General features: G+C 41.1%; 1 protein-coding gene across 2 annotated transcripts in view; it reads right to left on the bottom strand.

Moving 5' to 3' along the window:
- ccm2l (CCM2 like scaffold protein) overlaps window positions 1-24,019 on the bottom strand; it is an 83,173-nt gene that overhangs the window by 31,010 nt on the left and 28,144 nt on the right. For both annotated transcript variants that reach the window (XM_063041331.1, XM_063041330.1), the window contains 4 exons: window positions 10,922-11,005; window positions 7,348-7,531; window positions 5,707-5,843; window positions 5,468-5,603 (listed from right to left, as the gene is read on the bottom strand). In XM_063041331.1, the coding sequence (XP_062897401.1) occupies window positions 5,468-5,603; window positions 5,707-5,843; window positions 7,348-7,531; window positions 10,922-11,005 (541 nt within the window). The remainder of the gene's footprint in view (window positions 1-5,467; window positions 5,604-5,706; window positions 5,844-7,347; window positions 7,532-10,921; window positions 11,006-24,019) is intronic.

Below are 24,019 nucleotides of genomic sequence, written 5' to 3' on the forward strand. Positions count from 1 at the left end.
GGAGCTAGGGCTTTACTCTTTGGAGAGAAGGAGGATGAGAGGAGAAATGATAGAGGTGTACAAGATAATAAGAGGAATAGATAGAGTGGATAGCCAGTGCCTCTTCCCCAGGGCACCACTGCTCAATACAAGAGGACATGGCTTTAAGGTAGGGGTAGGAAGTTCAAGGGGGATATCAGAGGAAGGTTTTTTACTCAGAGAGTGGTTGGTGCGTGGAATGCACTGCCTGAGTCAGTGGTGGAGGCAGATACACTAGTGAAGTTTAAGAGACTACTAGACAGGTATATGGAGGAATCTAAGGTGGGTGCTTATATGGGAGGCAGGGTTTGAGGGTCGGCACAACATTGTGGGCCAAAGGGCCTGTACTGTGCTGAACTATTCTATGTTCTATGTTCTATGTAACAGTGAGAAGAGGGCCTGTCCTGGGTGATGGGGCCCTTAATGATGAATGCTGCTTTTCTGAGGATATCTTGCATACTATGGAGGCTAGTATCTAAGATGAAGCTGGCTTGATTTACAACTTTCTGTAGCTTCTTTTGATTCTGTGCAGTACCTACCTCCCCCCCATAGTAGACAATGATGCAATCTGTCAGAATGCTCTCCACTGTAAATCCGTAGAAGGTTCTGAGTGTTTCAGGTGGCAAAGCAAATCTCCTCAAACTATTAATGAAATATAGCCACTGTCTTGCCTTCTTTATAGCTGCATCGGTATGTTGGGACCAGGTTAGATCCTCAGAGATCTTGACACCCAGGAACTTGAAATTACTCACTCTTTCCACTTTTGATCCCTCTGTTAGGATTGGTTCATGTTCTCTCATTCTACCCTTTCTGAAATCCACAATCAGTTCTTTGGTTTTAATGACATTGAATGCAAGATTATGCTGCAACACCACTCAACTAGCTGGTATATCTCATTCCTGTACGCCCTCTGGTCTCCATTTGAGATTCTGCCAACAATGGATAAATCACCAGCAAAATTATAGATGGTATTTGAACTATACCATATAGTCATGGGTATAGAGAGAGTAGAGCAGTGGGCTAAGCACACATCCCTGAGGTGAGCCAGTGTTGATTGTCAGCGAGGAGGAGATATTATTACCAATCCGCAGAGATTCCTGTTAGGAAGTAGAGGATCCAATTGCAGAGCGAGTTACAGAGGCCCAGGTTCTGTAGCTTATTGATTAGGACTGCGAGAATGATGGTGTTAAGTGCTGAGCTGTAGTCAAAGAACAGCATCCTGACAAAGGTATTTATGTTGTCCAGGTGATCTAAGGCCATATGAAGAGCCATTAAGATTGCATCTGCTGTAGACCTATTGTGGCAATAGGCAAATTGCAGTGGGTCCAGGTCCCTGTTGAGGCAAGAGTTCATTGTAGCCATGACCAAACTCTCAAAGCACTTCATCTCCATAGATGCAAGTCACAATAATCATTGAGTCATATGGCATGAAAAGACCTTTTGTCCTGCCCAACCATGCCAACTGTGTGAACTAGTGAGTTAGTCACACATATCTGCCTTTGGCCTAAAGCCAACTAAAGCTGACCTATCCATCTACTTACCCAGACGGCTTTCAAACATTGCTAATATTCCTGCCCCAACCACTATTTCTAGAAGGCCATTACAAACAAGCTGCCAGAAATAGGTTGGCATGGTAGCGTAGTAGATAGCACAATGCTTTACGGTACAGGCAACCCAGCTTCAGCTTGCACCGCTGGGAATTGTTGTCCATTCTCCCCATGACTGTGTAGGTTTCCTCCAGGTGCTCCAGCTTCTTCCCACTGTCCAAAGATGTACCAGTTGGTAGATAATTGGTCATTATAAATTGTCCTGTGATTAGGCTAGGATTAAAAATCAGGGGATTGATTGGCTTGAAGGGCTGGAAGGGCCTATTCCACACTGTCTCTCCAAAAACAAAAAAAAAAAATGCACCATCCTTTATGTGAACAAGTTGCCCCTGATGTTCCCTTTTAAATCTCTCACCTTTCAAGATAAACCAATGCCCTCATGTTTGGTACCTCCTCTCTGAGTACAAGACGATGTGCATTCATCCTATGTTTGTCATGACCTTATGTACCTCTATCAGATCACCCCTCAATCTCCTACATAAAATTGGAAACCATGCACCCTCTCTTTGTAACCCAGGCTCTTAAGTTTAGGTAACACTGAAGGCAAGTTGTCTATTCCTATTTGCTTACAATCACAGACCAATTTTACTTTTATATAACATCTCTCAGGAATTCCAGTGCTTTATATTCAGTTACATGAAATTTATAACTGATAACATCGTATAATCTAATCACTAGGGATACTGCTTGCTGAAAGAAAGAAAAAGATGTTTAGTACCATTATTTTGACTATTTGTCAGAATCAAGAATATTAATTTTAAGATTGGTGTAAAGTAGTCAAGAGTCAGGTTATCATTTTTGGGATTGGGTGTAAATTGGTCAAAGGTCACGGTCAGAGAGAAAGTTAAGGTTCAAGTTTGAAACCAGCAGAATAATTACGTTTATGATGTTTACATTTTCTCTTGTCCTTTGTATTTTTCCCCACACTGTTTCTATTGGTTTTTGGCCAGTTACAATTACCATAAGGTTATGCTGGAGTTAGATTTATATTTAGATTTAGATTTAGCACATGAGCCAGATTCCTGACAGATGTTTATCTGAAAGTTCGTGCTCTAGGCCATTTTCAGATGAATATTAAGGGTTATGTGTTATTTTAGAGAATTATGCATTAAAGTTTGTTTTGGGGTTAAGAATTGTTTTTGCATTGGTGGTTCATTTTAAGATTGAATATTGAAGACATTTTCTGTTATTTAGGGTAGATAGTTTGGTGATGGGCATTGTTTAATTAACGGGGAGCTTTAGGATTGCAGGCTCCCTTAGCTATGGTAGTTATATTAAAATTTGGGGTTGCTTCAGGCTTGCAGGATACTTTAGCATTAGGGATTGTTTTAAGATTGGGGATGCCATGGTATTCTGTTTCCATGGCAATAGTAACACAGGAATAAATGTACGTCTTCTGGTGATTCGGTTGCTGATGTAATTTTGTTTCTCTCTGTAGATGCCCCCTTGGGTGTTTGTGTGCATATGCTTGGCATGCACTAGAGTTGTGATCAATAATGTAGAAGTTACACTTAAGACCATGTGGTTAGGCTAGGATTTCTGGAGGTACTCAATCAGAAACAAGCAACCCACAAGCTATAGATCTAATCATGCAGTTTCCATTTCTATGAATGCACTAGAAATTGTCATTACTGGTTTTCCTCTGATGGTAGTATTGCAAGCGCTATGATTGTTGTCAGATGTGCAGTCAACAGGACTGGGGAAACTTGATACAAGCCGTTAATAGCAATATAAGTTTTATCAGGGCATGGTGACACCCCACCTGGAAAATTATGTATAGGTCTGGTCTCTGTATCTCAGAAAGTATTTACTTGTGATGGAGTTGAGATTTGCCAGACTGATTTCTGAGATGGAGAGCTCTTCCTGTGAGATGGATTTAATTGGATTGAGTTTATACTTTCTTGCATTCAAAAGACATCATTGAAACATACTAACTTCTTATATGGTTTAATAAGCTCAAGGGAGGGATGATGTTCCAGGATACTGACGGACTTTTACCACTGTACCATTGAGAGCATACTCACCAACTGCATCTCAGTGTGGTATGGCAATTGTCCTGTATCAGACCGCAAAGCACTCCAGGGTGTGGTGAAAACTGCCCAGCGGATTATCAGCACCCAATTGCCCACCACTGAGAACATCTACCATAAACGCTGCCTGGGCAGGACGAAAAGCATTATCAAGGACGCAAACATGAGGAAATCTGCAGATGCTGGAAATTCAAGCAACACACACAAAAAATGCTGGTGAATGCAACAGGCCAGGCAACATCTATCGGAAGAAGTACAGTCGAGGTTTTGGGCTGAGACCCTTCGTCAGGACTAACTGAAAGAAGAGATAGTAAGAGATTTGAAAGTGAGAGGGGGAGGGGGAGATCCGAAGTGATAGGAGAAGACAGGAGGGGGAGGGATGGAGCTAAGAGCTGGAAAGTTGATTGGCAAAAAGGCTACCAGGCTGGAGAAAGGAGGGGATCATGGGACAGGAGGCCTAGGGAGAAAGAAAGGTGGAGGGTGGGGGGGGAAACCCAGAGGATGGGCAAGGAGTTATAGTGGGAGGGACAGAGGGAGGAAAAAAAGAGGAAAAAAGGGAGGGAAAGAATGAATAAATAGATAAATAAATAGCGGATGGGATACGAAGGAAAGGTGGGGCATTAATGGAAGTTAGAGAAGTCAATGTTCATGCCATCAGATTGGAGGCTACCCAGATGGAATACAAGGTGTTGTTCCTCCAACCTGAGTGTGGCTTCATCTTGACAGTAGAGGAGGCTGTGGATAGACATATCAAAATGGGAATGGGACGTGGAATTAAAATGTGTGGCCACTGGGAGATCCTGCTTTCTCTGGCGGACAGAGCGTAGGTGTTCAGCAATGCGGTCTCCCAGCCTGCGTCGGGTCTCGCCAATATATAGAAGGCTGCATTGGGAGCACCGGACGCAGTACAGTATATCACCCCAGCCAACTCACAGGTGGAGTGTCGCCTCACCTGGAAGGACTGTCTGGGGCCCTGAATGGTGGTGATGGAGGAAGTGTAAGGGCATGTGTGGTACTTGTTCTGCTTACAAGGATAAGTGCCGGGAGGGAGATCGGTGGGAAGGGATGGGGTGGGGGAATGAATGGTACAAGGATAAGTGCTGGGAGGGAGATCAAGGATGCATCTCACCCTAACCATGGAATTTTTACTCTCCTCCCATCCGGTAAGCACTACAGGAGCCTCCGCTCCCACACCAGCAGGCACAGTAAGAGTTTCTTCCCTGAGGCTGTGACCCTGCTGAACCTCACATCACAGCGCTAAGCAGTATTGCACCCATATTGTACTGTCTCAGTGTTTTTATATTTGTGTGCTGTAGCACTTACTTTTTATTCGCAGTTATTTTGTAAATAACACTATTCTTTGCATTTCTGGTTAGATGCTAACTGCATTTCATTGGCTTTGTATCTGTACTCGGCACAATGACAATAAAATTGAATCTAATCTAATATAATGTTTATACAGTCTAGCATGTCAAGAATCAGGAGTCACAATCTCAGATAAGGATGTTAGTTAACCTAGATTTAGGACCTAGATGAGAAGTATATTCTTGGGCAAAAGGTGGTGGATATTTTCAAGAGACTGTATTAGCACAGCCATGGAGAATACTCAAGATAGAGATGAATAGATTTTTAGAAATTAATCAAATAAAAGAAAAGGGAATAAGGGCAGGAAATAGGTGCTGAGGAAAAATATCAGCATTAAAGTAACAATAGAGATTTTAATCAAATAGCAATTCAGATGTAAGGTACCGATAGGCATATATGAGCCTCTATTTTTTATGAATGTTTTTGCACTTTCAACCTGAAACATACTTCTCTCCATTAACCACCGTCTATCTGGTGTTGAGGTATAATTGTTTCCAGCACGATCGACGCAGTCTATTGTCTGATCTCCATAAATGATACGAAACACTTGACAGATTAGAGCACAATATTCTTCAGCTGAATCCTGAATAATAAAAAAAACACAAATAGAGATGATTAATCTCAGAGTACATCTGCTGAAAGTGCTGACAAAACTCGTCATTACTGGTGTGACAAGAAGTGCTCACTCTGCTGTCCACTGCAAGTATCACAAGGTTGCAGTATGTTTCTGAACTGGGCACAGCTTCCTGTGTATCAAGCAGAGCTCCAGTTGTTTGTCTCCGCTCCAGACTGCCACTAGCAGCAACAGCAGCCACTCCAAGACCTAGCAGGAGATACATAATTATAACATTCATGTAACTAAGTCTAAATTATGGACATTTTCATAATATGTAAACATTAAAGGGTTGACAAAGCTCAAATGCAATTTCCAAAGAAAACCTGGTGGATCAAATTGAAGAATACTTGAGAAGTAATTTGTTTTTAGTATTCATTGGAAAAGATAAAAGCTTGGTTGTGTGTATTGCTCAATAGTTCCACAACAAGGTATTGAGATAGTGTCACCAAATATTATAGAAAAGCTCAAGTAATTTATTAATGTCATTTTAACCTTGAGAATGGTTACATCCATGGAACATCTTGCAGTCATTTGTTTTATTTAGCGCAGCTGCAGGGGACATTTAAAGCTTCTTCCAGCAAGTTAATTTCACACTCAGATATCAAGTACCAGAGTGCAAAGTAAATGATTAAATAATGTGATTTGAATTGGACGGATGGTATTGTGAGTGATTTGAACTGAAATGCTAGATTTTAAGTTTCATATTACATGTGGTTCAGCATGCTTCATAAATATTAGTACAAAAAAAACTTAATCTAAATTAAACATCCAAATTAACTGAAGGCATGTCTACATGGTCCAGACCAAATTAATTATCATATTTAAATTTACACAACACAATTTAACTTTATAAGGAAGAAACTAATTTGAATGTTGATATAGAGATCTAGCAGATAAATGTTTTTGCTTGTTAACAATTCCTTTTTGTCCAATCACTAGGCTTTGGAGGTATGGAAGTTTGGATGTTACAAATACTTACTAGATGCAAGACTTTCAAAGCAAATTAGGAATCAAGGGGAACACTGTTAATGAAAATCAAGCACACGGCAGATGCTGGAATTCTGAAATAAAAACAGAAAATGCTGGAAACACTTAGCACATCAGCCAGCATCTGCGGAAAGGTAAAGAGAGTTAACATTTTAAATCAGAAGAACGTCTTGTGGTATGGAAAATTTTTCATTTTGGGGATCCAATATAATGACAATATGGATGGTGGGTTGAGAAAACCCCATCAAAATGCTGAGTAGATTTTGGCTCCAATGTTGGCCCTCAGCTGCATCTTCAGAGAAGACCAGTCTAATTGCCTCAGAATGGCATATTATTCTCAGATTATCATCCTGTTGGCACCTACTGGCAAATTTGTATGTTGATACTTGAATTTCAATTGCCAAAATTCTTTGAGTCATAGGATCATTAAGATGGAGGCCATTCTTCCCATCAGCAATGAGTCTGAGTTAATTTCACATGGTGAATAATCCTTTCCTTAGGACTTAAAAATTGCTGACTAAACTATGATAACACCAATCTTTTGTGAGGAGAAAGATTCTGACCATGAAATTAATCACTTCAGGCATGCAAAACTTCTGAACTTCAGTAGGCGTACCTGACACCAATATTTGAAAATTTTCTAGGATTATCTCAGCTTTGTTATTGTGTAAAGCTGAATGAGTTAGAATTCTCACACTGAATATATTTAAATGAATAAACATACCTGTTTTGAGAATGAGTAGATGCAATGCATCATCCCTGACATAAGATACAGCAGCAATCTCATGGGTTGGGATTCTCAGGATCAGTTCTTCATTATCCCTCCAGGTCAAGAGGAGACAGCGTGCAGACAAACTCAAAATAGTGTCCTGTTCTGCAGTTGTTTGCAAAGGCAGTTGTTTTTGTTGCTGTAAAAAGGATTCTGAATATTTCAATTATTCTTAATAATTTTCATCCTCTTGTTGTATACACTTTTTCATAAACCCTCTTTACAACTAAAGACAAACTACTTTGAGTTGATGAGTAAACGGTTTTGTAAAACAGAACTGATAGAATTAAATTTGAAACAAATATGAGCAATTTCTGTATATTACAGTTTGACTAACGATTTTGGGCTCCCTTGGTTCCTGAGCTTTGCCAGATTAACATTTTTTTCTGGATTAAAAGAGGCCATGCAATAATAATGGTAAAAATAGACTGTAGAAGCTTGAAAAGGATTATTAATTAAACACAAATTAAATGTAAATTTATTAATAACTGTGCTTACAAAGAATAATGCTTCTCAGTTATCTTTTTAAACACTTCATCCAGGCGAAGCTGTTTCGTGTATTTTTATCTCTCCCTGTGCAATTTTTCTTGCATCAAGTAAAAGTTCATTAGCTTTTATTCCATCACGAGGGTACGTTTCTCTATCCCTTTGATGAAGTTACCCAACAACTCAATTAACTTGTCAATAGTAAATCTTTCAGTTTCATCTGTTTCATTATCATCTCTGCCATCTTCATCAGTTGCAGTGTTTTTAATCAGCATTCAGATCACTATCTGTCATTTTCGAGTCCGTAAGGTCATGCACAACAGGTGATTCATCATCAACAATCATCCACTCGTGTAGATTTTCTTCATTAAGACTGCTTGCTATATCTTTGAATTCAGGTCCTGTAACACTTTTTGCATACGTAAGCAAATCATGAACAACTGCTTTCTCCTTTGATACATGAAATCCTGTAAAATCATTGTCAAACTTTTCTTCAGGCACATTATCAAACATCAAGGCAGGCCACAACTTATGCCAGCCATTCTTTAGTGCTGAAGGTTCTACCTTCTCCCATCCTCAAGCAGTGAACCAAAGAAAGTCCTTCGTGTTAACTTCTTTAATAAATGTCTATACAGAATTGCCAGATTTCACCTCATCTAACAGACATTTCATGAAAAGTGAGCAATACTTGGCCTTTAGAGAGCGCAGTATTCCTTGGTCTTGGGGTTGGATAAGTGATGTACAGTTTGGTGGTAAATACACCGTAAAAACATTATTCTTACACAGGAGATCAGCGTTGGGGTGAACTGAATAGTTATCCAAAATGAAAAGAATTTTGCAATTTTACGATAGCACAAAATATTTTTCAAATCATTCTGACATAATATCGGTGGCAATTATGACATTTTTATTTGCACGGTATGTTACTGGGTAAATTTTAACACCTTTCAAGGCCTTAGGGCATTTAGTTTTTCCAATCACCAGTAGTTTACATCTGTGAGTATCTGCTGCATTAGAGCACCTTAAAATGATAACTCTGTCCTGACGAAGGGTCTCGGCCTGAAACGTCGACTGCACCTCTTCCTACAGATGCTGCCTGGCCTGCTGCGTTCACCAGCAACTTTTATGTGTGTAACTCTGTCCATAGGTTGTTTGAACCCCATGGGATCTTCTTTGTTTTCTGTTGCTAATGTTTTCCTCGGTATGCATCACCAGTATAATGCAGTTTCATCTCCGTTGTACACCTGCTCAGGAATGAAGTTTTCATCAACTATGAGCTTTGAAAACCTGTCCATGTACTCGGTAGCTCCTTCATGGTTTGCAAACCATTTTTCTCCACACACTTTATACATGGAAATTCCACAGTGCTTCTTAAACCTTTGAAGCCATCCTTCACTATAGTTGCACCCACGTTCTAATTTAAGTTCCTTATGGAACAACTTAGCTTGGTTCATTATCATACTGCCTGACAAGTCAACTCCATCGCTCTGATGCTGGTGAAACCATTCAATCATCACTTGATCATGATCAGCGCTCTTACCAACTTCCAGTTTTTCTAATACTCAGACTTTAGCGAATCACTGCTTGGATAGAATTGCAAATTTTTTCTCTCTTTGGTGCTTTATATCATACACAGTTGATGAACCAATGCCATATAAGTCACACAGATTACACACAGAAACATCTTGGTCCAGTTTTTTCAACATTTCAACCTTCTCTTGAAACATTTACATTTGACTCCACCGTTAGTACTTGCACTTATCTTAGAAGCCATAGCTAGGGTTAAATTTACATAAAATAAGCAAAAATAAGCACAAGATATTGGGGCGAGCACCAACGAGTGCAATGCAAATAATAAAAATAGAGTGCTTTGGTCAAAATGAGTCTCATCACAGATGGCGCTGCGTGTGCTACACACATAGGCCAGACTATCGGTTTCCAGAAAACCGGTGGTCAACCTTACATTACTAACATTCTAGTATTAGGTATTTATTTTTGAAATAATGAAATGAACTGTATTTTTCTTTGGAAAAGTATATATCAAATTATGCATACCTCCAAAAGGACTCCTCTTCCAAATCAAAATTAACTGGTGAACATTAGACACGTTGAATCTTGAAATTAATCTAAATCCACTGATATGATCTGGCTTTCTTCCATTAATTGCATCATCAAGATACAGGAACATTATAATTTTTGAATCATTTCTATTTAAAATCTTACTGCTTATTAAAATACAAACATGAACATCTAATTATACAATTTACTTGCCTGGCACCAGTTCTTAGTAAATTACGAGTATTCAATAATTTGAACTATAATCTTGGCTGACACTCCAATACAATACCTCATTATCTTGAAATCATACCTTTTGTGAGATGCTGAAGTCAATGACTTGTCTGCTCTCTTAGACAAGACCTTCAGGTCTTTTAAGGATCTATTTGAAAAAGAGGTTAGGAATTCTACTATCTTACTGCTCGTTATGCCGCTGGTGCTTAGGGTAGCAATGAAAGTCCTCTATCTCTGGTGGTGTTTAGCGCTTCCTTCATCGTGTCAGTAGCTTCCTCGGTTTTCACTGCTGTTAGTCATGCAGACCTTAGATGGAGACTCAGGAATACCAGCACACTCAGATGTAGAAGGATTCTTCATTGCTGTTTCTGTAACAACTTCGTTTCATCAGTCAGAGTTGTTAACCCTGAGCTAAACCCCTGAACCTGGAGGACTGGTGGACCACTCTTAGTCTAGCTTCTACCCTTAGATCTGTTTGGCATAGAAGACCCTATCAAGAGTTAAAGCATAAAGCCCTGACTCCAGCCAACAGGGTTCTCCGGATCACTGAGGCATGCAAGCCTCCAAACCGGAACAAGGTTGTGGTCCTCTTGCAGGTCCCACTATCTTGGTAAGTACTAATCTATTAAGTAACATGACAAGTACAATTTACTTGGTCATTTTGCAGTTTATGAGACATTGCTGGGTCTGACATACAATTGTGCATAATTAATATTTATTTAATTTATGTAATTCTCTGGTAATCATCCCTTACCCTTGCTGTGTCCAAAAGCTGCAGTATTTCAGCTCTGCTTGCTGGATTTAAAGAACACAATACCCAAGTTAAGTGACCTAAAAACTGAAGAAAAAAAAAACATCTTTAAGCATGAAGTTAGGTCATAGTGTACAGATTACTGAGTTTCATAAGTAGCTAATCAAAAGCTCTTAGTTTAGAGAACTGACTGGCATTATGACTGAATAATAAATTAGATCTTCTCCCATAGCAACATCAGTTCAAGGGTGATCAAATTAATGAGGTGAAACCAGCCTCTGCCCGCTACAAAGATTTTTTATACAACTAAGTGGAATTATAAAGGACAGTCCCAATTAAGATTGACATTTGATGGTAAAGGGTTGAGTACACAAACCAAACTTACATTTGTTTAACACAGGGATGCAGGGGAGGGCAGTGGAAGGCTTATATACAACGCTGATCATACAGGCAATTATAACATCTTTGGATTGTACTTGTATCACACTCGTAAGTTAATTAGAATTACTGTTGTGCTTTTGACCAGGTGATTTGTCAAAAGTATCAATGTCTTTATCATATTTAATGGTGAATATTCTTAATAGTGAGGGAAGGGAAATTAAATATGGACAAGCAACTTAAGAATTCTGTTGGTAACATAAGTGGATATTTAAAATTAATGGGTAATTATCAGCTAAACTATCAGTTGATTGGACAATACACATAACTTTTATTGATCTGTGATTAATGTACCGTGAAATAAGTTCTAGTTTAGTGTCCACAACTGTATATTCTCTTCACTAACAGGAGCCAAGTGTTTTAAGAAAATAACATATACATTGTGTACCCGAGTTACTAGGTCCGTGTAATGGAAATGTCCCTTATAGAATTCACAAATCACGACTCAAAATATTTAGGAGATGGAATAAACATTTGCTCTTATGGAATTTATGTGAGCAAAAAATAACTAAATAAACCTAAACTGTGAAAGTACTAACACATTTTGTCAATTTCTGTCGAGGATTTGTAACAGTTTATCCGTAGTGCGCGGGTGTATTGTGGGTTTGACAAATTCTGTTGAACCTACATTCAAGAGGACATTACAAATGCTATATACTGTGTCAATTAACAAATTCTTGAACTTGGAATACTTGTCAAAAACTAACAAAGCATGAATTCTATTTTCATATTCTCTGTGATATATGTTTAATGGAAGTAGCCATGGATAAGAAAATAAATCCATAGTTCTTGAGATGATAGCTTCCAGATGAATATCCCAACAAAGCTCTATGTGGCATACTGTTTGGAACAGTAACAGCCATTGTTTAGTGTGGATGATTTTTGCCTACAAAATGCCATTTCAGATGCCACATCCACATAGGTAGGTTTAATTATCCTGGGTGTGTTACTGCTGAGGACATTAAACTTGAGCACCCAGAAATATGTGAACCAGGCAGATTACTAAATTCTAGTAGTGTGTGGTATGGTGGCACAGCTGTTAGCGTTGCTGCCTCGATTCACATTATTAACCTCTTAAGTTTGTGAGTTTCCTCTGGGTCTCACGTTCCAATGAAATCTTGTTAGGTTAATTGTTGACTGTGATTTATCTCTAAGAATAGGCTAATGGCAAAGAGAATCAAAGTGAGGTGGTAGAGGCAAGGCAATTAAAAATTACGGAATGGTACAAATATTATTGCTCCTCTGGAAAGAGACAGAGACCTGTCGGGCTGCACTGTCTCCTTCTGTGTCATTATAATGTATCTTGTATTAAAGAATTACTTTAACTGTACTAAATGATGAATATCACAGGCAATTCTCAACTGTGGATGTAATTTACAGAACTTAACAGACCGATATCCCATTAATCACCGAAGTAATAAAATGTTTCTGAAGTATTTCAAGGTATCACAAACCCAGTAACAGCAATTTCTTAATTAAATTCTTCTTAATGCTTCACATCTACTTTCTTTTGTGCATATTCTGTTTCATATCACAACTCTTGCTTTCAATCCCCATGGGTTCTAGGCCTTGCATTTGTCTTAGTCAATCTTTCGAAACTTAGTCATCATCACCACAGACATTCCCTCTCTGGATGCTTTCTTGTGCACAAATACAGCCATCATGGCTTTCAGCCTCTGTTATTCATCAATATCTCCATACCCAAGGTAACGTGCTTGGGATCTTCAAACTAATTCCATCCAGCAAAATATTTCTCCTTCATCATCCAGCTTACTCAGGTTCAAGCCATTTAACAGCTCCATAAACAGCAGTGGGCTGGAGGTACTACCCACTTTTTGTTATTCCTGCACTTATTTAGTCTTTTCTACCACAGCAGCACTGATACATAATCTGAGATTTATGTGGCTTTTCACCATTGTGATGGTATTGGGTTGCTGACCTTGAAGTTCTAAACACAAAGATATTAAGCCTTATCCGATATAAATAACTATGGGTACCCTCACTGTTGGGAGGTTACATTGTAACCATCCAATCTTCAAAAGCTAGCTCACTTCCCTGTTTATTCTGTACAGTGGGTTTAGCTGCCAATACTCATATTTGAGTGGTGCCCACCCCCTCCCCACAAGGAAGAGATACTTCCAGCTAACAAAGTAGTTTAAAACATAATTTATTTTCAGTGATACATGGCTGAATCCAAACAACGTTATTAAAACACATTTAAAATTTAGAGGATTTCTATCTTATAAAAGATTTCCAAATTACAAATGATATCTAAAACACTAAGGATTTCAAAAGCACAGGTGCATCTCCTGTAAGCTAAAAAGACATACCCATGAATTCCTCACAGAAATTGAAGGCAGAGGAATGAATTTTAGTTCACCCGTGTTTCTGTCATTCTTCTTGAAGTTCCTAGACAATTCCTAAAAAGCTTGGAACTGTTTCTATGTCACTAGGGTGACTTCACACACACACACACACACACACACACACACACACACACACACACACACACCACATCTTATTTTTCAGATACGTTTTTAACACAAATGGTCTAAAAGTTTCTGGAGACAGAGATCCCAGCTTTCCACAATTAATACTGTGAAGTTGACTCTTGAGTATACAAACCTTCCAACAATTAATAGATTAGCTATTTGATATACCAAATGATACAATCGGTTCAGTCTGCAAGCTTTCTTGAACTAAATAAATTAGCCAGCATTCTCTAGTTTGATACAAGTCAAAATAAATAACTCGTTGTCTTACAATGCATCTCTTGAAAAATAAGCCCAAATGCAGCGGGCCAGCAAGTTTGCTCCATGGACAGTGTTTGTAAAACTGTTGTTTTAACTTCAAACTGATTACTGCTTGCCTTTTACATGAACAACTGAAGACTGGCTTCCATTCACGTCAGGAAATTAAACAGAAAATACTAATTGGAAGGTTAAAGTACTCAAAAACAGACACTTTGATCTTTACAAGTGTCAGCTGCAGTGTGTATGGAAAGCTGAGCTTGGCAAAAAAGAAAAAACCAGGATAGCGAATATCCCTCACACCCTCTGTCTTGCTTCGTGAAGCTTCTTCATATGAATATCAATCTTGAGATCAGGCACCTGCCAAGGCTCCTCTTGGAAGCAGACTATCATACCATTAACCGTTCCAGTGCTAGAAGAGGTCTTCTTGATCTGATGCTCAAAGAATTCATTGAGTACCTTCCAGTGCAAGGGTTTCTGTGTGATTTTCTCTTCAGAGTATTCGGTTCTTTAATCTCAGCTGCACACATTTCTCAAATCTCAAAGGATTGTTACCATTATAAGCAACAATCACAAGACAGTGAATAGTCATAACTGTATTAGGACAGTGAAAATCCATCACACCATTAACCAGAATGTGGAAATAAGAATCCTATCGCATTGCAGTTTGACTGAATGAGATAAATTTAATGTGACATAGAATCATGAATTTATACCTAACTTTGTTTTCTTTTTGAACCCATTCTGTCAAAGTCTGTATTCCCTGTCAATTTAATTAACATTTACTATAATGTAAAAGCAATTGTAAACCATCAGAAAGCAATGTTAGCAATTGGGAAATGAGTTAAGTGGTGATTCCATGCAATATATTCCCACATAAATATAAATAATTATATTTCAATCCCACTGTTATTTATGCATGTTAGGTAGAGTAGGTTTAATTTTGTACATTGTGAAACCTTTCGATTTCTCATGTGACTGAGTCTAATGAAGCAAAGTTAAGTAGAATAGTGCAGGACCCAGTGATGATAAATATTCAGCAGTTGTTGATTTTAAAAAAGTTATTCCTGAAATTGTGGGTTTATTTTTCATATGCCTTGGACCACTGTGATTGCTGGACACAAAAATCAATGCGCAGTTGCAACCATTACAAGACTCAAGGTGTATGTGTGTAAATGGAGTTGATGGACAAGAGTATATGTTCAGCATAATCATACATACATACACTAAACACACATACTGGGCAGTGCCTATTCTATTCTCTTATGTATACATAGAAACGTAGAAAACCTACAGCATAATACAGGCCCAAACAACAGGAATTCTGCAGATGCTGGAAATTCAAGCAACACACATAAAAGTTGCTGGTGAACGCAGCAGGACAAGCAGCATCTGTAGGAAGAGGTGCAGTCGACGTTTCAGGCCGAGACCCTTCGTCAGGACTAACTGAAGGAAGAGTGAGTAAGGGATTTGAAAGCTGGAGGGGGAGGGGGAGATGCAAAATGATAGGAGAAGACAGGAGGGGGAGGGATGGAGCCAAGAGCTGGACAGGTGATTGGCAAAAGGGATACGAGAGGATCATGGGACAGGAGGTCCGGGAAGAAAGACGGGGGGGGGGTGACCCAGAGGATGAGCAAGGAGTATATTCAGAGGGACAGAGGGAGAAAAAGGAGAGTGAGAGAAAGAATGTGTGTATAAAAATAAGTAACAGATGGGGTACAAGGGGGAGGTGGGGCATTAGCAGAAGTTAGAGAAGTCGATGTTCATGCCATCAGGTTGGAGGCGACCCAGACGGAATATAAGGTGTTGTTCCTTCAACCTGAGTGTGGCTTCATCTTTACAGTAGAGGAGGCCGTGGATAGACATGTCAGAATGGGAATGGGATGTGGAATTAAAATGTGTGGCCACTGGGAGATCCTGCTTTCTCTGGCGGACAGAGCGTAGGTGTTCAGCAAAGCGGTCTCCCAGTCTGCGTCGGGTCTCACCAATATATAAAAGGCCACATCGGGAGCACCAGACGCAGTAGATCACCCCAGCCGACTCACAGGTGAAGTGTTGCCTCACCTGGAAGAACTGTTTGGGGCCCTGAATGGTGGTAAGGGAGGAAGTGTAAGGGCATGTGTAGCACTTGTTCCGCTTACACTGATAAGTGCCAGGAGGGAGATCAGTGGGGAGGGATGGGGGGGGGGACGAATGGACAAGGGAGTCGCGTAGGGAGCGATCCCTGAGGAATGCAGAGGTGGGGGGAGGGAAAGATGTTACTGACTCTCACAGCTATCTGGACTATTCCTCTTCTCTTTTATATATTGGTGAGACCCGACGCAGACTGGGAGACCGCTTTGCTGAACACCTACGCTCTGTCCGCCAGAGAAAGCAGGATCTCCCAGTGGCCACACATTTTAATTCCACATCCCATTCCCATTCTGACATGTCTATCCACGGCCTTCTCTACTGTAAGGATGAAGCCACACTCAGGTTGGAGGAACAACACCTTATATTCCGTCTGGGTATCTCCAACCTGATGGCATGAACATCGACTTCTTTAACTTCCACTAATGCCCCACCTCCCCCTCGTACCCCATCTGTTACTTATTTTTATACACACATTCTTTCTCTCACTCTCCTTTTTCTCCCTCTGTCCCTCTGAATATACTCCTTGCCCATCCTCTGGATCTCCACCCCCCCCACCGTCTTTCTTCCTGGACCTCCTCTCCCATGATCCTCTTGTATCCCCTTTTGCCTATCACCTGTCCAGCTCTTGGCTCCATCCCTCCCCCTCCTGTCTTCTCCTATCATTTTGGATCTCCCCCTCCCCCTCCCCCTCCAACTTTCAAATCCCTTACTCACTCTTCCTTCAGTTAGTCCTGACGAAGGGTCTCGGCCTGAAATGTCGACTGCACCTCTTCCTAGAGATGCTGCCTGGCCTGCTGAGTTCACCAGCAACTTTTATGTGTGTAGCATAGTACAGGCCCTTCGGCCCACAGAGTTGTGCCAAACATCTCCCTACCTTAGAAATTACTAGGCTTACCCATAGCACTCAATTTTTCTAAGCTCCATGTACCTATCCAAAAGTCTCTTAAAAGACCCTATTGTATCTGCCTCCACCACCATAGTCGGCAGCCCATTCCACATACTCACCACTCTGAGTAAAAAATATACCCCTGACATCTCCTCTGTACCTACTCCCCAGCACCTTAAACCTGTGTCTTCTTGTGGCAACCATTTCAGCCCTGGGGAAAAGCCTCTGACTATCCACACGATCAATGCCTCTCATCATCTTATACACCTCTATCAGGTCATCTCTTATCCTCCGTCGCTCCAAGGAGAAAAGGCCGAGTTCACTCAACCTGTTTTCATAGGGCCTACTCCCCAATCCGGGCAACATCCTTGTAAATCTCCTCACACCCTTTCTACGGCTTCCACATCCTACCTGCAGTGAGGCGACCAGAACTGAGCACATCAGCAAACACATACACATTGGAAGTTCTGCTTCCACTGAGAGGCTTAGTCATTTTAAGTACATGTCAGAGGAATGGCCTCAAGGGAATGGTGTTAATGGAAATTGTTTTAAAGAAAAGTTGAGGGAACCGTTAAGGCAGTGCTGTTAAATTAGTATTTTAGGATTACCGCTATTTTCGTTAATAAATAATGTTTTGCCACTTGGTGGATTCTCCAGCACTTTTATCAGTGTTGAATTTACCATTGTGCTAAATAAAGAAAAGGTTTGTTACTTTTATTATTGGAGACCCATCCATTAAAATGTATGTAGATAACTATATTCAAAATAAAAATTTAGAATTCCAATATAAACTTGGAACTGGAGAGTTGCATTTTAGAAAACACAGAGATCAATAAATAAAATCTTTCATATAGCTGCCTTAACCATGGTTAAAATATTCGGACTGATGATTGATAGTTTTATGACACTTGAGTAATTTGGGGGGAAAGCTTATTGGGTGGGGATGGAAACAAACAGAAAAAATATCATCCGTTGATCACGACATTGATTTTCACAACTCATGTAAAAATCTCTGGCCTCAGTGCAAGGGAATAGCTGAAACAAAAGGAAGTGCTGATTGCAAAGGACATAAACTTCCTGCTTAAATAAACCAGATTCAGTTATCAGTTCACAAGTTGATGCAGCTGACGATCTTCCTGGAATACCAGATGCTTTAACCTTCAATTTACTGATTTGCCCTTCTATTCCCTTTTGGAATGTCTTTGACAATAAAAACAGAGCCTATAAAGAGATGATATCTATTATTGTTCCTGTCAGTTTAACAGTAGCTGAGATTTTACATGGAGAGGGCCATTCAGCCCATTCTAGTTCACAGCAGTGCATGCTATCAGTCCTATTTCCCTCTTATCATGCATTCTCTCACATGCCCTTCAACTCTACTATGAGTCTTTTGTCACTTACCTAAACTAAAGAGGAAGCGGCAACAGCTAGTTAACAGTTGGTACATCTTTGGGGGAGTAAATAAGACCTCCTGGCGGAAAGTTGCAGTCATGGTGAAGCACCTTCAATTACTCCAAAAGACTGAGGTTTGGTAAAAATACTGAAAGGCTTTTATTCGCTGTACAATACGACCTCCACAGTGAGTGTCTGCCCCCGGACTGAGGGAGAGGGGCAAGATGAACACCTTTATACAGGACTCTGTGGGAGGAGCCACAGGGGCAGTCAGCAGAGGGGTGTGTCCAGACAGGTAACTGAGTTACAACATATATACATCGTTTAACACACATGGGGACCTTATCCACACAGTCAACACTCAAGGTCAAGGCACTCAATGCTAACAGCTGCATCAATGCAATAAGGCCATAAGATACAAAAGAAGAATTAGGCCATTTGGTCCATCGAGTCATGCTCTGCCATTTCATCATGGCTGATCTATTTTCCCACTCAGCCCCAATCGCCTGCCTTCTCCCTGTATTCCTTCATGCCCTGACCAATCAAAAATCAATTAACCCCTGTCTTAAAGATATGTAAATACTTGGCCTCCACAGCCACCTGTGGCACAGAATTCAACAGACTCTCCACTCGCTGGCTAAAGAAATTCCTCCTCATCTCCGTCCTAAAAGGATGCCCCTCTACTCTCCCACCACAGGAAATATCCTCTCTACATCCACTCTTTCGAGGCCTTTTAACATTTGATAGGTTTCCATTAGGTCATCCCTCATTCTTCTGATTTCTAGTTAGTACAGGCCTAAAGCCATCTATCGCTCTACATATGACAAGCAGTTCAATCCTGGAAATGATTTTGTGAACCTCCAGTGAACTCTCTCCCGTATCAGCACATCCTAAAATAAGGGGCTCAAAACTGTTCACAGTACTTTGAGTGTGGCCTCACCCAAGCTTATCATTACATACTGCTTTTATATTCCAGTCCTCTTGAAATGAATGCTAAAATCGCATTTGCCTTCCTCACCATCAACTCAACCCACTATTGAAGACCATGACAGGAGCAGAATTAGGCCATTTGGCCCATCAAGTCTGCTCTACCATTCCATCATGGCTGATCCTTTTGCCCCCCCCTCCTCAGCCCCACTCCGCAGCCTTCTCCCCATAACCTTTGATGTCGTGTCCAATCAAGAACCTATCAATCTCTGCCTTAAAGACACCAAATGACCTGGCCTTTAATGTTGCCTGTGGTAAGAAAATTCCACAAATTCACCACCCTCTGGTTAAAGAAATTTCTCATCTCCGTTTTAAATGGACGCACTTCTATCCTGAGGCTGTGCTGTCTTGTCCTAGACTCCCCCACAATGGGAAGCATCCTTTCCACATCTACTCTATCTAGGCCTTTCAACATTCAAAAGGTTTCAATGAGATACTCCTCATCCTTCTAAATTCCAGTGAATACAGACCCAGAGTCTTCAATGCTCCTTGTATGATGAACGTTTCATTCCTGGAATCATCCTTATGAACCTCCTCTGAACCCTCTCCAATGACAGCACACCTTTTCTTAGATGAGAAGCCAAAAACTGTTCACAATACTCCAGTTCAGGCCTCACCAGTGCCTTATAAAGCCTCAGGATCACATCCCTGCTCTTGTATTCTAGACCTCTAAATGAATGCTAACATTGCATTTGCCTTCCTCACCGCTGACTGTATCTGCAAGTTAACCATCAGGGTGTTCTGCACAAGGACTCCCAAGTCCCTCTGCACCTCAGATGTTTGGATTTTCTCCCCATTTACAAAATAGTCTGTATGTTTATTTCTACTACCATGCACTTTCCATCATTGTATTTCATTTGCCACTACCTTGCTCATTCTCCTAATATGCCTAAGCCCTTCTAACCCACCAATCTTCAAACCATCTGCAAGTGTGGTAACAAAGCCACCTAAATCATTGATATACCGCATAAAGAGGCTTTGAGGAAAGAGAAGCAGAATAAACGGTGTAGTGACAATAAGGTAGAAGGGCTGAAATGTGTGTACCTCAATGCAAGAAGCATCAGGAACAAAGGTGATGAACTGAGAGCTTGGATACATACATGGAATTATGATGTAGTGGCCATTACAGAGACTTGGCTGGCACTAGGGCAGGAATGGATTCTCAATATTCCTGGATTTCAGTGCTTTAAAAGGGATAGAGAGGGTGGAAAAAGGGGAGGAGGGGTGGCATTACTGGTCAGGGATACTATTACAGCTACAGAAAGGGTGGGTAATGTAGCAGGGTCCTCTTTTGAGTCAGTATGGGTGGAAGTCAGGAACAGGAAGGGAGCAGTTACTCTATTGGGGGTATTCTATAGGCCGCCTGGTAGCAGCAGAGATACAGAGGTGCAGATTGGGAGGCAGATTTCGGAAAGGTGCAAAAATAACAGGGTTGTTATCATGGGTGACTTCAACTTCCCTAATATTGATTGGCACCTGATTAGTTCCAAGGGTTTAGATGGGGCAGAGTTTGTTAAGTGTGTCCAGGACGGATTCCTGTCACAGTATGTGGACAGGCCGACCAGGGGGAATGCTATACTGGATCTTGTACTAGGTAATGAACTGGGTCAGGTCACAGATCTCTCAGTGGGTTAGCATCTGGGGGACAGTGACCACCGCTCCCTGGCCTTTAGCATTATCATGGAAAAAGATAGAATCAGAAAGGACAGGAAAATTTTTAATTGGGGAAGGGCAAATTATGAGGCTATAAGGCTAGAACTTGCGGGTGTGAATTGGGATGATGTTTTTGCAGGGAAATGTACTATGGACATGTGGTCGATGTTTAGAGATCTCTTGCGGGATGTTAGGGATAAATTTGTCCCGATGAGGAAGATAAAGAATGGTAGGGTGAAGGAACCATGGGTGACAAGTGAAGTGGAAAATCTAGTCAGGTGGAAGAAGGCAGCATACATGAGGTTTAGGAAGCAGGAATCAGATGGGTCTATTGAAGAATATTGGGAAGCAAGAAAGGAGCTTAAGAAGGGGCTGAGAAAAGCAAGATGGGAGCATGAGAAGGCCTTGGCAGGTAGGGTAAAGGAAAACCCCAAGGCATTCTTCAAGTATGTGAAGAAAAAAGGATGACAGGAGTGAAGGTGGGACCGATTAGAGATAAAGGTGGGAAGATGTGCCTGGAGGCTGTGGAAGTGAGCAGGTCCTCAATGAATACTTCTCTTCGGTATTCACCAATGAGAGGGAACTTGATGATGGTGAGGACAATATGAGTGAGGTTAATGTTCTGGAGCATGTTGATATTAAGGGAGAGGAGGTGTTGGAGTTGTTAAAATATATTAGGACGGATAAGTCCCTGGGTCCTGACGGAATATTCCCCAGGCTGCTCCACAAGGCGAGGGAAGAGATTGCTGAGCCTCTGGCTAGGATCTTTATGTCCTCGTTGTCCAGGGGAATGGTACCGGTGGATTGGAGGGAGGTGAATGTTGTTCCCTTTTTCAAAAAGGTAGTAGGGATAGTCCGGGTAATTATAGACCAGTGAGCCTTACGTCTGTGGTGGGAAAGCCGCTGGAAAAGCTTCTTAGAGATAGGATCTCTGGGCATTTAGAGAATCATGGTCTGATCAGGGACAGTCAGCATAGCTTTGTGAAGGGCAGATCGTGTCTAACAAGCCTGATAGAGTTCTTTGAAGAGGTGACCAGGCATATAGATGAGGGTAGTGCAGTGGATGTGATCTACATGGATTTTAGTAAGGCATTTGTCAAGGTTCCACATGGTAGGCTTATTCGGAAAGTCAGAAGGCATGGGATCCAGGGAAGTTTGGCCAGGTGGATTCAGAATTGGCTTGCCTGCAGAAGGCAGAGGGTGGTGGTGGAGGGAGTACATTCAGAATGGAGGATTGTGACTAGTGGTGTCCCACAAGGATCTGTTCTGTGACCTCTACTTTTCATGATTTTTATTAACAACCTGGATGTGGGGGTAGAAGGGTGGGTTGGCAAGTTTGCAGTCGACATAAAGCTTGGTGGTGTTGTAGATTGTGTAGAGGGTTGTCAAAGATTGCAAAGAGTCATTGATAGGATGCAAAAGTGGGCTGAGAAGTGGCAGATGGAGTTCAACCCAGAGAAGTGTGAGGTGGTACACTTTGGAAGGACAAACTCTGAGGCAGAGTACAAAGTAAATGGCAGGATACTTGGTAGTGTGGAGGAGCAAGCAGAGGGATCTGGGGGTACATGTCCACAGATCCCTGAAAGTTGCCTCAGAGGTGGATAGGGTAGTTAAGAAAGCTTATGAGGTGTTAGCTTTCATAAGTCGAGGGATAGAGTTTAAGAGTCGCGATGTAATGATGCAGCTCTATAAAACTCTGGTTAGGCCACACTTGGAGTACTGTGTCCAGTTCTGGTCACCTCACTATAGGAAGGATGTGGAAGCATTGGAAAGGGTACAGAGGAGATTTACCAGGATGCTGCCTGGTTTAGAAAGTATGCATTATGATCAGAGATTAAGGGAGCTAGGGCTTTACTCTTTGGAGAGAAGGAGGATGAGAGGAGAAATGATAGAGGTGTACAAGATATTAAGAGGAATAGATAGGGTGGATAGCCAGCGCCTCTTCCCCAGGGCACCACTGCTCAATACAAGAGGACATGGCTTTAAGGTAAGGGGTGGGAAGTTCAAGGGGGATATTAGAGGAAGGTATTTTACTCAGAGAGTGGTTGGTGCGTGGAATGCACTGCCTGAGTCAGTGGTGGAGGCAGATGCACTTGTGAAGTTTAAGAGACTACTAGACAGGTATATGGAGGAATTTAAAGTGGGGGCTTATACAAGAGGCAGGGTTTGAGGGTCGGCACAACATTGTGGGCTGAAGGGCCTGTACTGTGCTGTACTTTTCTATGTTCTATGTTCTATGTTCTATGTTCTATAAAAAAGCAGTCCCAACACTGATCCCTGCAGAACACTACTAGTCACTGGCAGTACTTTATTCCCACTTACTGTCTCCTTCCAATCAGCTCTGCACTAACCATGCCAGTAACTTTCCTCTAATACCATGGGCTCTTAACTTGTTAAGCAGCCTCATATGTGGCACCTTGTCAAAGGCCTTCTGAAAGTTCAAATATACAACATCCACTGCAACCCCTTTATCTATCCTACTTGACATCTCCTCAAAGAATTCCAACACGTTTACCAGGCAAGATTTTCCCTTTAGGAAACCATGCTGATTTGTCCTATCTTGTCCTGCATCACCAAGTACACCACAACCTAATCTTTAACAATTGACTCCAACATCTTTCCATCCACTGATGTCAGGCTAACAGGTCTATAACTTCCCTTCTGCTGCCTTCCTCCTTTCTTAAAGAGTGGAATGACAATTGCAATTTTCCAGTCCTCCGGAACCATGCCAGAGTCCAATGATTTTTCGAAGATCATCTTAATTCCTCTGCAGTATCTACCACTACCTCTTTTAGAACATTGGGCTGCAGTTAATCTAGTCCAGCTGACTTATGTATCTTTAGGATTTTCAGCTTTTTGAGT

This window comes from Mobula hypostoma, chromosome 2 (genome assembly GCF_963921235.1).
Source record: "Mobula hypostoma chromosome 2, sMobHyp1.1, whole genome shotgun sequence".
In the NCBI taxonomy this organism is placed as follows: Eukaryota; Metazoa; Chordata; class Chondrichthyes; order Myliobatiformes; family Myliobatidae; genus Mobula; species Mobula hypostoma.